At 40.9% G+C, this 12866-nt stretch overlaps 1 protein-coding gene across 1 annotated transcript; it reads left to right on the forward strand.

Annotated features, from left to right (window-relative positions):
- The first annotated feature begins 1475 nt into the window (after window positions 1–1475).
- Window positions 1476–12866, forward strand: LOC131087394 (cytochrome P450 2J6-like). The gene is made up of 9 exons (XM_058031025.1): window positions 1476–2431; window positions 3757–3919; window positions 5027–5176; window positions 6214–6374; window positions 7370–7546; window positions 9001–9142; window positions 9338–9525; window positions 9928–10069; window positions 11125–12866. The coding sequence occupies exons 1-9, from the start codon at window positions 2261–2263 to the stop codon at window positions 11301–11303; spliced, it is 1473 nt and encodes a 490-aa protein (XP_057887008.1). The 5' UTR covers window positions 1476–2260; the 3' UTR covers window positions 11304–12866.

Below are 12866 nucleotides of genomic sequence, written 5' to 3' on the forward strand. Positions count from 1 at the left end.
GTTTCAGGACCATGCTTGTTTGATTGTTGCATTACCTGCACAGCTTTACTTTTGCAAGCATTGTAAGCATTGCAAGCTAATCTTCCTGAGACTTACTTCACACTGTGCTTTTAAGTCCACTAAAAATCTTAACTTTGGCATCCTGATAACTCTCATTAAAACTTGCTGGTTTTGCCTCTCATTCATGTCTTTGGACTGCCCTTTTTTCAGCTTACCACCTTTTAGGTAAGCTGAGTTTTCTGCCAAAAATACAAACCCAGCAAATATTGCTGATGGTCTGTCCAGAGGAGGATGCGGCAGACTGGAACAGCTCCGTGTGAACACAAGGTCCCGATTTCCTTTCCTGTAAAGCTCATCCAGTGACATCAGGTACTGGTGGAAGTAACTATTCATGCATCTGGCTTCAGACAGTTGGGGAAGTTTAAAAATACTGGAAAGGGAAAGCTAAGGGTAACATCTGGCAGGATAAATTGCTGCCTGGTTCATTTGGCTTTGTCCTGCTTCTGACACTGGTGATTTGATTCCAGTTAAACCTGACCCATGTTCTGAAAGAACTCCATTCATTTACTGCTATCTGATACTAATACAACACCAATAGGAAACACCTAAAATTAAACAATGGAATCTGGACTAAACAGATAAGAGATGAACATGGCTGCATTTAGTCTATGCATAAAATGTATGTAATTTCTTCTGGCTTCAGTTGTCTGCACAGAGAACTATCTTTCTTCATTTTTTCCAACAGTTTTTAAAATTTGAAACTGATATTATGGTTTGAAGAAAGAAACTTTTCCAATTTTATGTTTTGCTGATTTCAGCCTCATAATGGGCAATGGTACCTAATTTGCACAGGTTTTAGCAAAGCCATGGAACCCACCTCAGCCTAAAACCCAATGTGTTACCCATTATATGCACAGATAAGGTGATAAAAGACGTGACCTGCCCGTGTTGCCTTCTCTGTATAACGCAGGCACTTGTGTGTGCCCACAGAAGCTGCAAATGGAGGTCTATCACTGAGTCACATCACTTTCTTCATGCTGCCAGCTTTGCAAAACACCACGTTTATGCCTGCGTTGGAGGGCACAGCAGTTTCTTGTTGAGACTTGAACTCATTTTTGGTGAAGACACTTTGGCTTTGCAATGCAAGATTGAATCCTTTGGTTGCTGGCACACAGAGCTTTTCCCCTATCTGTGCTTCAAACTCAGTGTGAATCCCTTCATTATCAGAGGACAGATTTTTAAGGTGTCCTGTAAACTTATTGAGAACTAGTAATAACAGCCAGGATTCTGAAACTGACTAAAAAAGTAGAAAATAAATCAAGGTATGTGAAGCTTTCAATTAGGTTACATTTAAAATATATATATAAAGAATTGAAATTTCATATTTAGTTTATTTTTGAATATGAAAACTGTAATGTTGTGATTTCAAAAATTACTTCATTGTAACGTGAGTTTTTAAGCACCGTGTCATTAGTGCTTACTTGGGGAAATGCTTATTTTTTCCATTTAGGGGGAAAAAATTTGAACGCTCAAGGCCAATTTTTCAGAAATCACATGTAGCAATCTCATCTTCTAATTGCATCTTTAGTCTGTAGCTACACTTGTTTTTGCCTGTGTAAACTGTGTGTGTTGGCAGGCAAATTTGAATTTACAACCACATTTAAATAATGCTTGTGACTAAAATGCCTGGAATATCTTATCTATTGTAAGTATATATATTCATCTATCCCATACCATATATCCAATCTAACCTATTGTAAATATATACTCTATGCTATTGTAATTACATTCTACATAACTGTGTGGTCTCACCTAAATGTAACACTCTTAATCCCAATTAAGTCACTGTAAGGCAAATCACTAAGTATGTTTTTAAAGTTCTCAAAGCTGATGAAACTCATGTGAGCAAGGGCTCTCAGCTGGTGTCACTCCAGCACAGACCTCCCAACAGACACCAGCAGTTCCCTGACACAAGCTTCAGGAAAAACACCTTGAGTACAAGTGATTCCCCATTCTGATACTGAGGCTTGCTGAAAGCAGAGAGATGAGCTTTTGATCAGGGCTCAGTTTGACACATCTCAGTATGGTGCAGGAAAAGGGCAGGCATTGATGAAGAGGGAGGGACAGAGGGAGGGAAAAGGAGCTCAAACTTTGTAGAACTCAGTCTGCAGAAAAAACTGGTGGAACAAGAAGCAAGATTAATTTTTCCCAGCTCCAGTACCTCCTTTTTGATAGAGACAGCTGGCAAATTACCTTAGAAATGCTGTCTATAACTCAAGGTTTTATAGTCCTGATCATTTTTTTGTTAATTGTTGAGTTTTTCAGGCTGCAAAAAGCTTGCAAGCAATTCCCTCCTGGACCAACTCCTCTCCCATTGCTTGGAAACTTGGTGCACTTGAACTTTCAGTTTCATCGGGATCTTCTGATGGAGGTATTTCTTTTAATATGCTCTTAATTGGTTATTTTTAGCCATGACTTTAAAAATTGTGATTAATTGAAGATTTTAAGTCTGTGAAAGTTACAGACAAAGTGTGGATAGATAAAGAGCAATTGATTCCTACATTTGAGTCACCTTCTTATGTGGAATATGTCTTCACAAGAAAGTTAATGCCCTTAGGAATCAAGTTAACTTGGGGACAAAGTTTATGACTTGTTATTAAAGTTGAAAAAAACCAACAATCTAAAAGATGCTTCTGCACTGCTAAGTGTGAAGCTGTATTCACTACAGTGATAGCTATATCTGCTATCCCTACATGATACTTTTTAAAATTCTCACTGGCATTGCCTAATTTGATCACAAAATTGGTAATATGGTGCATGCATGCTTGTAGTACAGGAAGGGCATTTACTCTCCATCTTCCTACAGCTCCTGGAAACTGTTTGTTGTTAGTGACAGCTGCAGTCATTCCTCTAATGGTTTGCAGGTGACCTTTAGTTCAGGTGGATGCCTGAGAGCACACATGAGCCAATGAGTGCAGAGCAGACTCAGGCTGTGACGCTCCAGCAGGGAGAGGAAAGCCACAATCTAAAAAAATATGAGGAAAAGTGAGTGTCTGGTGTGATCAACTGGATGTAATTTTCATGGCACCTTAGACACTGTCTGCCACCTTTTCTGTATTGTTGTGGGTGTGCTGGAACAGGGTCCATACTTGTACAAAGCTTTTTTCATGCATGGTTGGAGTTCCTCTGCCATACACCCATCCCTGCTTGGACACCTCTGCTGTGTCCAATGGTAAGTGCTCTCCTCAGTACTGTGAGGAAACCCTGGACTCAAATGCAGCCCACTGGCACTTCCTGGCTGTTGGTTAATTTCTGTGTCCATGTCCTCTCCTGGAGCACACAGATGGCACAGGTTTTATCAGCTTACCTCATTTTGCAAAGGCAGGACTTGCTGGAGGGGCACAGAGCCCCAAGGTGGTGCAGAGTGTGGCTGTTCAATTAACAAGGTACAAAATGTTGGGGTTGGAGGGATGCAACACAAAGTACAGCAATATAAAGTACAAAGTTTTCTTTCTTTTGCTGCAGAGTTGCTGCAGAATGTGCTTTGAAAAGAAAATAACTTCCCCCTGAGGTAAATAAAATTGGCTGCTGAAAGCCTTATTCTCAGCAAAACAACTGCTTCTAGCTACAATTATGTGCATGGGGATGATGTTTTCAGCACAAAACTGTCCACTGGGTTGGTGAATAGCAGGTGCAGTTTGAGATCTATATATGGGGATTCATCTGTTCTTTTTCTGACACCTTTTCCACTTACAGCTGGCAAAAACTCATGGTAACATGTACACTCTGTGGTTTGGGTGGGTCCCAGTGATTATACTGAATGGATTTCAAGCAGTCAAAGATGGCATGACCACACACCCTGAAGATGTTTCTGGCAGGCTGGTGTCACCTTTCTTCAGGGCATTGGCCAAAGGAAAAGGTGAGATTTTCCTGCCACTAATAGTGTAAAGGAATGTTGAATTGAAAACTATTCTGCCTTGTTAGACTCTGTCCTCCCATTCAGAATGATCTTCAAGTCCTCCACTGGCTTTTTGAGAATATCTTACTGTTTGCCATGGTGCCTTTTGCATTGAGCTTTCCCTAGCCTAGGAAACACTCCAAGTTGTTTCTATGTGACCTTCTTGCTGTATTCAAGGTGTTTGTATGTGATCCAACCCAGAACCCAGCAATCTGCCCTAATCACAGACTAATCCATTGTGGTACACATGATTTTGCCTTTCAGCACGTGAATGCAATGCCTGTTTGGTAACTGCATACATTATGGTTGCCAAACACTTTTCATCATGAACAAGGGACCTATAAATCTCTACTTCAGAATTCACATTTCTGTACTTGCAGACACCCCCAAACATTTTGTGAATGCTTTTTGATTGTGAGAGTGCCTGCAACACAGGAAAATTGACTTCTTATGGTATTCCAGCAGTTTGCAGTAATTTTTTCCTGCCCCTGCAGTTGCTAGACCAAAGCAGACACAGATTGTTTAAAGCTGGTTGAAGCCTCACCTCCAGAGAAGCAGTTCAGGGCTCTTCAGGTGGCCAGGAGTGCAATCTGACACTTAAAGGAGTGTTATCTCTTCCAGGGTAGAAACAGAGCCCAAATGTCACTTATCTTTCACCTTCATCACCTCAACCTACAATCATCACATTAATTGATCTAGATCTCCAAAAACATACCCTGCCCTGAACTCTACTCTGTGGAAATTCATTGAGTTATCCTTGTCTTGAGAATGATTACTTGAGTATGGCTAAAGCAGATTTCATAAAAAGGCACCTTAAGGTGTTTCAGAGTTTTTTAAGACATCAAGAAATGGCACAGTCAGAAAATCCTTAGATTGCTCTTTCCAATGATTATGTTCAATGTTAAGAACATGCGGTCTGGTTATAGTTTGGATATGATTTTTTGTTACCAATAATTTCAACTAAAGATACTTGTATTCCCTGATTTATTGCATGTATTTTATCATATATGTTTAAATGAATGGTTCCATGTCTGTGGCAAATACTGACATGCCAGGGACCACCCTCAGGTATTATACTTGCAAGTGGTCGCTCCTGGAAGCAGCAGAGGCGTTTTGGAATAATGACTCTACGCAATTTGGGAATGGGGAAAAAAGGCCTGGAGCATCGAGTGCAAGAGGAGGCCTCTCACCTGGTGGAGTTTTTTGGGAACCTCAAAGGTATTTTACCTGCTAAGAAACCAGGTGCTTTTCAGTCTGGATATGGATCCATATCTTCAGTATGCAAACCTACCTTCTAGGGGATATATCCAAACTTACCAAAGCACAAGAGCAGATAGAGCCTAGAATCACAAGTATTTCCTTCTTATATAGCTCTTCATGCATCTAGTGAACCTGGAAACTTCTGAAATTCCACTTCCATGGGTGGATAATTTGTCTGTGATATATTGTGCAATGACACAATGCTGCTGAACTGCACAGCCAAGCCATGCCTGCCATGGGTATCTGAACAGTATTGCAGAGCTTAGTAATTTCCTTAAATTTCAATGACATTGGATGCCCTGCATATTTTAATGTCTATCTGGCTAAGTAACTACTGGCAAGAGAAACAAAGTAGGTGGTGAGAGGGAACTTCAGTGGATTATCACATTAATCCTAGAGTCCATTACAGGATTATTTCTATCAAAATCACTTTTTATGAATATCTGTTTCATAGCTTTAGAAAAAAACATCAGACGGAGATATGATTTACTGCTCACAGCTGAGACTGTAATAGTTTCATTATATTTACTTTGCAGTTCCTGTCTCTTTGTCTTTTTAAACCTTCCTACATTCCTCCAGGTTTTCCTTGTAGTTAATTTTTTTATATTTTTGAACACGTCCATCACTGAGTTCCCTTAGTTCATCTCCAGTGGCACTACTTCTTTCTGACATTCTCTCCTCACAGCTGAAGACAGCAGATTTGATATGGTACCCTAGAACTGATCTTAGCTGTACAACATTATTTCACAGGAAGGGCTGTGAAATTGTTTTGGAGCTAACAGTTGAGTTTAGAGGAAACAGTTTAACAGTGTTCTTTATTTTAAGACTGTCTTTTATTTTCCTTAATTTGTGTTAGTGCCACATCTCTGTCCTCATTCACACCCCAGCAGGATAAAGAGAATATTTTATTAAATCTTTAATACCATCAAGTCCTATCAGTATAAGGATCATCTGAAAAAAACACTGAGAGTGAATTCCAATTACTGTGTTTGCAGGGAGACCTGTGGATCCTTCTTTCCCTCTTTTCCATTCTATTTCAAATGTAATTTGTGCTGTGGTTTTTGGATATCACTTCTCTGATGAGGACAAAACCTTCCATGAACTGATCCATGCTACAGAGAAAATATTCAAGTTTGCAGGCAGCTTTGTTCATCAGGTGAGTAAATCCTATGCTGGGGTTTTTTTTTCTAAAATAGGTAGAAAGTGAAAGCACAGATACAAAAATGTCTTCACTAAATACAGAGCAACAGGCAAATGTTGGCTGAGAGCTAAGAAGCGTCCTCTGAGACTAATGAAAAAGTCAAACAGGATCTGAGGGTATTTCCACCACTATTTTCCTTTTAGATCCAGTGAAGTGTTACAGCAGGTTCTGAAGTATAATCATCTATGAGACACATTCTAGGGTCTTGGACATCTTTTGTTATGATTCTGAAGAGAAACAAAGGTGGAGAAGTGGTAATGAAGTAACCTACAAACTGTCACTTAAAATTAGAGAGACTTTGCTTGTTGGGTCTGAAAGAGTGAGGAGAGGAGATAGAACTCCTCTTTGCTGGGCAGGGTGGAATGGCAGATGCTGCACAGACAGAAATATCCAAGGCAGAGGACGGGACTTAGAGCTGACAAATGTGTGTGTAAATACAAGCAGCAGGCTGAGGATGCAATATTGTTAGCCATGAGAACAATTATTGCTCCTTAGCAGTCATGAAGACTCTGAATAGGAAAACTAAATTAGCCCTTATCTTAGAGTGATACCCAGATCATAATTCCTTTTGTGAGCTCCAAAAATTCCAGCAGTTACTTGAGGCTGCAGACCTGTTAATCTTATCAGCCCCGTGGTGTCCAGAAAGGATGTCCTTACATTTTGAGTGTGTGGGAGCTGGGGTCTCCAGCTGTGCAGGAGTGGGGTCATATAGTGATCTTCATTAGCCAAGTAAACTTAGAGGCATGAGCAGAGTGTTGTCAGAATTGCTTTGATCCCTGGAATTGTGTCAAATTTCTGTTAAAGCTTTCCCACATGAAAGCAAAAATCTGCCCAAAGCAATGTTAATTTGTTTATTCCACTATCAACACTTCTGGACAGGACAATTCAGCCTTTTGGTGAATTGTCAGTGACAGAGAATCCATGGCACCTCCTGTGTGTCCCTCCTGCAGATGTACGAAATCCTGCCCTGGCTGCTGTGTCGCCTCCCTGGGCCTCATAAGAAGGTGTTGGCTTGCTATGATGTCCTGAGTTCTTTTGCAAGGAAGGAAATCAGAAGACATGTAGAGAGAGGGATACCAGCTGAACCACAGGATTTCATTGACTTTTACCTGGCTGAGATTGAGAAAGTAAGTGTTCATTCTGGCTGATAATGCTGTTATGAAGTATAAGGTCAAACAGACCATTAAATCACTCAGTGTGACCCTTCCACCATAGCTTCTTACATTTCATAAGCTTCTTAACATGAATACAATATCTTGGCACTTACCAACTCACAAGTCTCAGAAAGGCATTAAGTTTTGTATTTTGGTAAGATGAATTAATTACCTGCAAGTATGATAGGGGGTGAACCCATGAGTTCTTATCTGCTTTCCATAAATATCCATGAGTATACTTCAAACCTGTAATAAATATGAGACAGTTTATTCCTGTAGGCTACATAACTTTGGTAGACTACCTCATCTTCTAGAGCAAGGCTTATGCTTACAGTGGGATTAAATACACATGCACAAATCACTGCCCTGAAATAGCAGGCATGCTTCTTTGGGATCCAGTGTGTGTGCTCCAGCACTGGCTGTCCTTGTGCCACATAACTGTCTGTTTTCTCCCTTGGCAGGCAATCATTATTCCTGTGTTACCTCTAACTTCCCCACTGTTTGGGGTATGGCTGGCTTGGCCCCTATATTCAAACTGGACAGCCTAGAAAACAATGTCACAAACAATGCCATAATCAGCATTAATCTTCTTCCCTGCCCAGGCTATTATTTTCCATAGTAGGAAGTGACTGAGCCAGAGAAGCTCTGCCAAGAGCACTTTGGTTTCCATTTCAAACTTTTCAGGAGGTGAAAGAAGCATCTCTTTCCTAGGGTAGATGAAGTTTATGTAGTTTCTACCTCTGATCATAAGCTTTCAGCTAGTCAGGCTGCTGTGTCCTCACAGTGTTGGCTCATGGGCTCTGAAAGGAGCTGATGCACCATCTTACAGAGCATCTTAGAGGCAAAGATGCAGCTTTCTCTGGTGTCAGTGGTGAAATTTATTGCCATGTTTGTTTGAAAATGTTTTTGCCTAATGTATTTTCTCTAGCTGTGTTTTTATTTTACTCCCTTATTACTTAGAAGGAAATACATGGGTACTAGTTACCTATCAGTTCACATTTATCCTGAACTGAGAAAAGAAATTGCTCTCAAAATGGTCTGTTGAAATCCTTTTATTCAGATATGTTTTCCTTTGGCATTTGCTGGCACCATGAGATACCAAGGCCAAGGAATGACATGTTGTAAGGCACTTGCTTATGAGTGCACTTAGGCCAACTGCAAACTTGCTTTGAAGTATTTGTGATTAGGTCATCAAGCACAGAATTGCATTTTGGTGATGAAAGAATAATCCACGTCACGAAAGACAGCAATGCAGACTTACTGTGCCTATTTGGGAAACTACTAAACTCTTAGTATGCATCAAAGCTGTTATTTTGACTATTCTTTGTGCACATGCCAGCTGTGGAAGTCTCACAGTTCTCACACAGAGGGCATACGGGAAAACAAAATTTTCAGGCTTTAACTTCAACTTTTATCATCCTCTACAGTCTAAAGAGGGGACCAAGTCCAAGTATGATGAAGAGAATTTGGTATATGTCATAAATGATCTTTTCCTTGGTGGATCAGAGACTTCAAGCACTACATTGTACTGGGGACTGCTCTATATGGTGGTGAATCCAGACATCCAAGGTGAGAGTGGTGAGGTTTTCCTGTTTATTTCTATTATCCTATACTAAACTCAGGCATTAAATAATACTAGATCACAGGGTATGAACCTAACGTACGATGTTGAAATAATACACTTTTCTGTTGCTCCAAGAAAAGTGACCAGCTAAAGTATTTTATGCATTTTTCTGCTCTGAAATGGTGAATATTTCTCCACAGAGAAAGTGCAGAAGGAGCTGGATGCTGTTCTGGGTCCTTCCCAGTTAATTTGTTATGAGGATCGGAGAAAACTGCCCTACACAAACGCTGTGGTTCATGAGATCCAGCGCTTCAGCAACATTGTCTTTGTTGGCGTCCCCAGACTGTGTGTGAGGAACACAACTCTCCTGGGATTCCCTGTCAAAAAGGTACAGAAACAATTTCAGCTTCTGTTCTTTCTTCAGCAGAGAGGCATTTCAGTTTTGTAACCAGTGTTCCATCTATAAACTACTCTCCATTAAACTCAGGAATGTGGTGCCTGGGGAAGAGTTACTATCTGTGGCTCCAGGAATGAAAGAAGTCTTTTCCTTGGCATGAAGGTGCTCACACAGTTGATAAGGCCAGGGAAACCTCAAATTCCTGCCCATCATAACTGCAGAAACCAGCCCTGCTTGGCAGGGGATGGACTAAGAGGAGAAACTGGTTTGCCAAAGCACTGGTTAAGACATCCCTGCCCAGCTTGGCACTCGCCCAAATGCCACCAACCAACAGTTTTATCCATCAGGCTTAAACTGGCACTAGGAACTGAAACAACAGTTTCTTCTTTGCAGGGCACCATTGTTATACCAAATATAGCATCTGTTCTGTATGACCCTGAGCAGTGGGAGACACCTCGGCAGTTCAACCCTGGCCATTTTCTGGACAAAGAAGGAAACTTTGTACCTCGAGAGGCTTTCTTACCATTCTCAGCAGGTAAATGCATTGACAGTTCGAACCGACCCAGCAGATGAGATGATGGATAAAGTATGAGATCATGGTATTTCCTCAGATAACATCTTCTATCTCTGCTGTTTGCTGCTTTTAAAGAACACTCCTGGCTTGTTTCTGCCAAAGGAGAGGCTTCTGTGCTGTCAGACCCCAAACTGTTCATAGGACACCGGTGGGAATCCCACTCAAACTCCCGAAGCTCTCAGGCTGGCTGCATGCTGCAGTGACACACAAGTTTTGTCTGTAGTATTCTTTATACCTAGCTATTTTCCTGAGAAGTAATTTGTCCTGTGTGTACTGGAATTATTGCAATCCCTTTTAAAGAAACAAGCTGAAAGAAAAGCAGAAGGCATCCCGATAACCACAGGATTAAGTTCTTATTTACAGAACTGAAAATCCAGTTGCAAAAGAAGGAAACAAGGTAACGATGAACAGACAGTAATCATACCTAGCAGCAAAGCTCCTGCTGAGTTTTTAGTTTGCTGATGGTCACTTAAATGTCCACACAGAAGTGGTTTCTTAATTCAAATAGCTTTTCCTTTCCTTATATTTGTCTGCTATCTGTAAATGTGTATGTAATATTCACCTTTTCTGCTCCCACCATTGGTGTCAAGGAATGGGAATCCTGGGAAATGAACAGTAGGCCTCATGCTTTGCCTATAAAATGACCAAGCCTCTGTTCAACTGCAAATGCCGCTACTAAGTAATTTTGCTCTGCTGATGTTAACTCACTAAAGCATGTGCAAACACCTGGCAGATTGTTTTTGTGTGTGGTCCTGAAGTTCAATATCTTCTGTAAACTCAATTATGTTGGCACCTCATGGGTTTTCACTGATATTTTAATTTTGTGTCTCCTAACCTAGGACATTTGATGGGATCTTTTTGAAAGGGAATTCTCATCGTTTTAGTTCTGTGGTTTTCACGCATTTCTCCTTGAACAAAAAACAAAACCCACCTCTGCTTTCCACAGGAATGAACTAAGTGATTATGAAACTGAAAAATTCCTAGACACTCAGTGTCCTTTCCTGTTCCCTCTGCAGGGCACCGGGTGTGTTTGGGGGAGCACCTGGCCAGGACCGAGCTGTTCATTTTCTTTGCCAGCCTGCTGCGGGCGTTCACCTTCCGCCTGCCCGAGGGCGTGACCCGGCTCAGCACGGAGCCCGTCATGGGGGGCACTCTGCAGCCCCAGCCCTACAGGCTCTGTGCCATCCCACGCTAGGCTGCAGCAGGAGACTCCCACCTTTACCTCTGTCATCCGTAACAATACGGTTTAGGTTTTGAAATCAGGTTGCAGTTGTCTGTTCCAGGGAAATATGTGCAATTGGGTGTGTTACTTTTTAAACTACTGTGATTGCTTCACTTAAAGTGAGTTCATGTCACAGAACTGCAGAAGTGCTGCTTTGTTTTATATTTGCAGGATAGCAAGAGTGTGTGAATCCAGAAAGCCTAAAATATTTAATTTTGATGGACATGAAAGAGCTGCCTAACATTATATGGTGCTCAGCTCTGCTAAGTTGTGGTACAGGAAAGCACTGGCCAGTTGTCTGCCACCCAGATCCTCTGCTGATGTTATTCTTGTGCTTTTCTTTCTCTTTCATGATGGGCCTCTCCTGGGTAGCATTATTAGTGCCACAGCCATAAGCAGGACAAATGCCAAACTCCAGGGAAGCTATTTACCCTGGCAAAAGGAAAAAGCAGACGCTGGAGACAAAGACAGCCTTGTGTACAAGTTGGTAGATTCTGCATCCATCCAGAAATTAAAGCAAGGGTTGATTTTTTTTTTCACTTCTGTTCAAATAAGTTGTTTGGGGAACTGTTTTGTTTCAAAGGCCAAGGCAAAGCTGTCCCTGTGGAGGCCTCATGGAACGACCCAGTGAATCATTGGTGTGTAGTGGGGGAACCTGACATCTATGGGATTACATTTTGAAAAAAAAGAAATTATCTGTTGCACCAGCACTTGGGGAAACTATTTCTGTATTTGAGGAAGTTTAGAAGCTCTTGGACAAACAGGAGGTGAAAGAACAGGTAATTTTTGCTGTCCCTCTGGCAGGTGACAAATGCAACAAAAAGGGAGATGGGTCAAAAGAGCCAGAGGAGGTTGCACTGCACATGCTGTGTTGGTAATCTGAGCCTCATCACAGGATTTGTACTAAACATCTCTTTCTGTTCAAGAAGCACTTGGATATATCTTCAGCAGGAAAATTACTTTAGGGTTGTTTAATAACAATACAGTTTTTAGCATTTGTACTGTTCTCACAAACTTTTCTAAGGCAGCTGCAATCATGTGCTGTCAGAACATGAGACTGGCTGAACTTTCACCTGACGCACCATGGCTCTGTTTGAGTTCTATAAAAGAATTAAAATAGTTTCGTATTAATCTTCATCTTGAACATTTATTGTCATTATTATGTCACACTCTTATATTTTCCATTTGAATAACTTCATCTTACTTTCAGACAGTGCCCTGACCAAATGCCTGCTGAGACATAACTTGGGAAACTAGAAAAAAATGCTCATCTAATCAATTGTAATTCTGGAGCATGAGCTAAAATGCACTAAATGCTATTCACTTCCCTTTGATTAAAAGTTTTGCCTCTGGTACATTTTAAAGCTTAATTCATTCATTTGCCAAATGCCTTCAGGTGGGAAACATGCACTGCGAACAGGAAATCTGATTTTCTTCAGTACTAAAATGAAATTTCATGTTTAAAAAAGACAGATAATATGCTAGTTGAATTGGTGTTACACACACTTCCTTTACCATTTGTCATTGTGTGTAAGA

This window comes from Melospiza georgiana, chromosome 10 (genome assembly GCF_028018845.1).
Source record: "Melospiza georgiana isolate bMelGeo1 chromosome 10, bMelGeo1.pri, whole genome shotgun sequence".
Taxonomy (NCBI): Eukaryota; Metazoa; Chordata; class Aves; order Passeriformes; family Passerellidae; genus Melospiza; species Melospiza georgiana.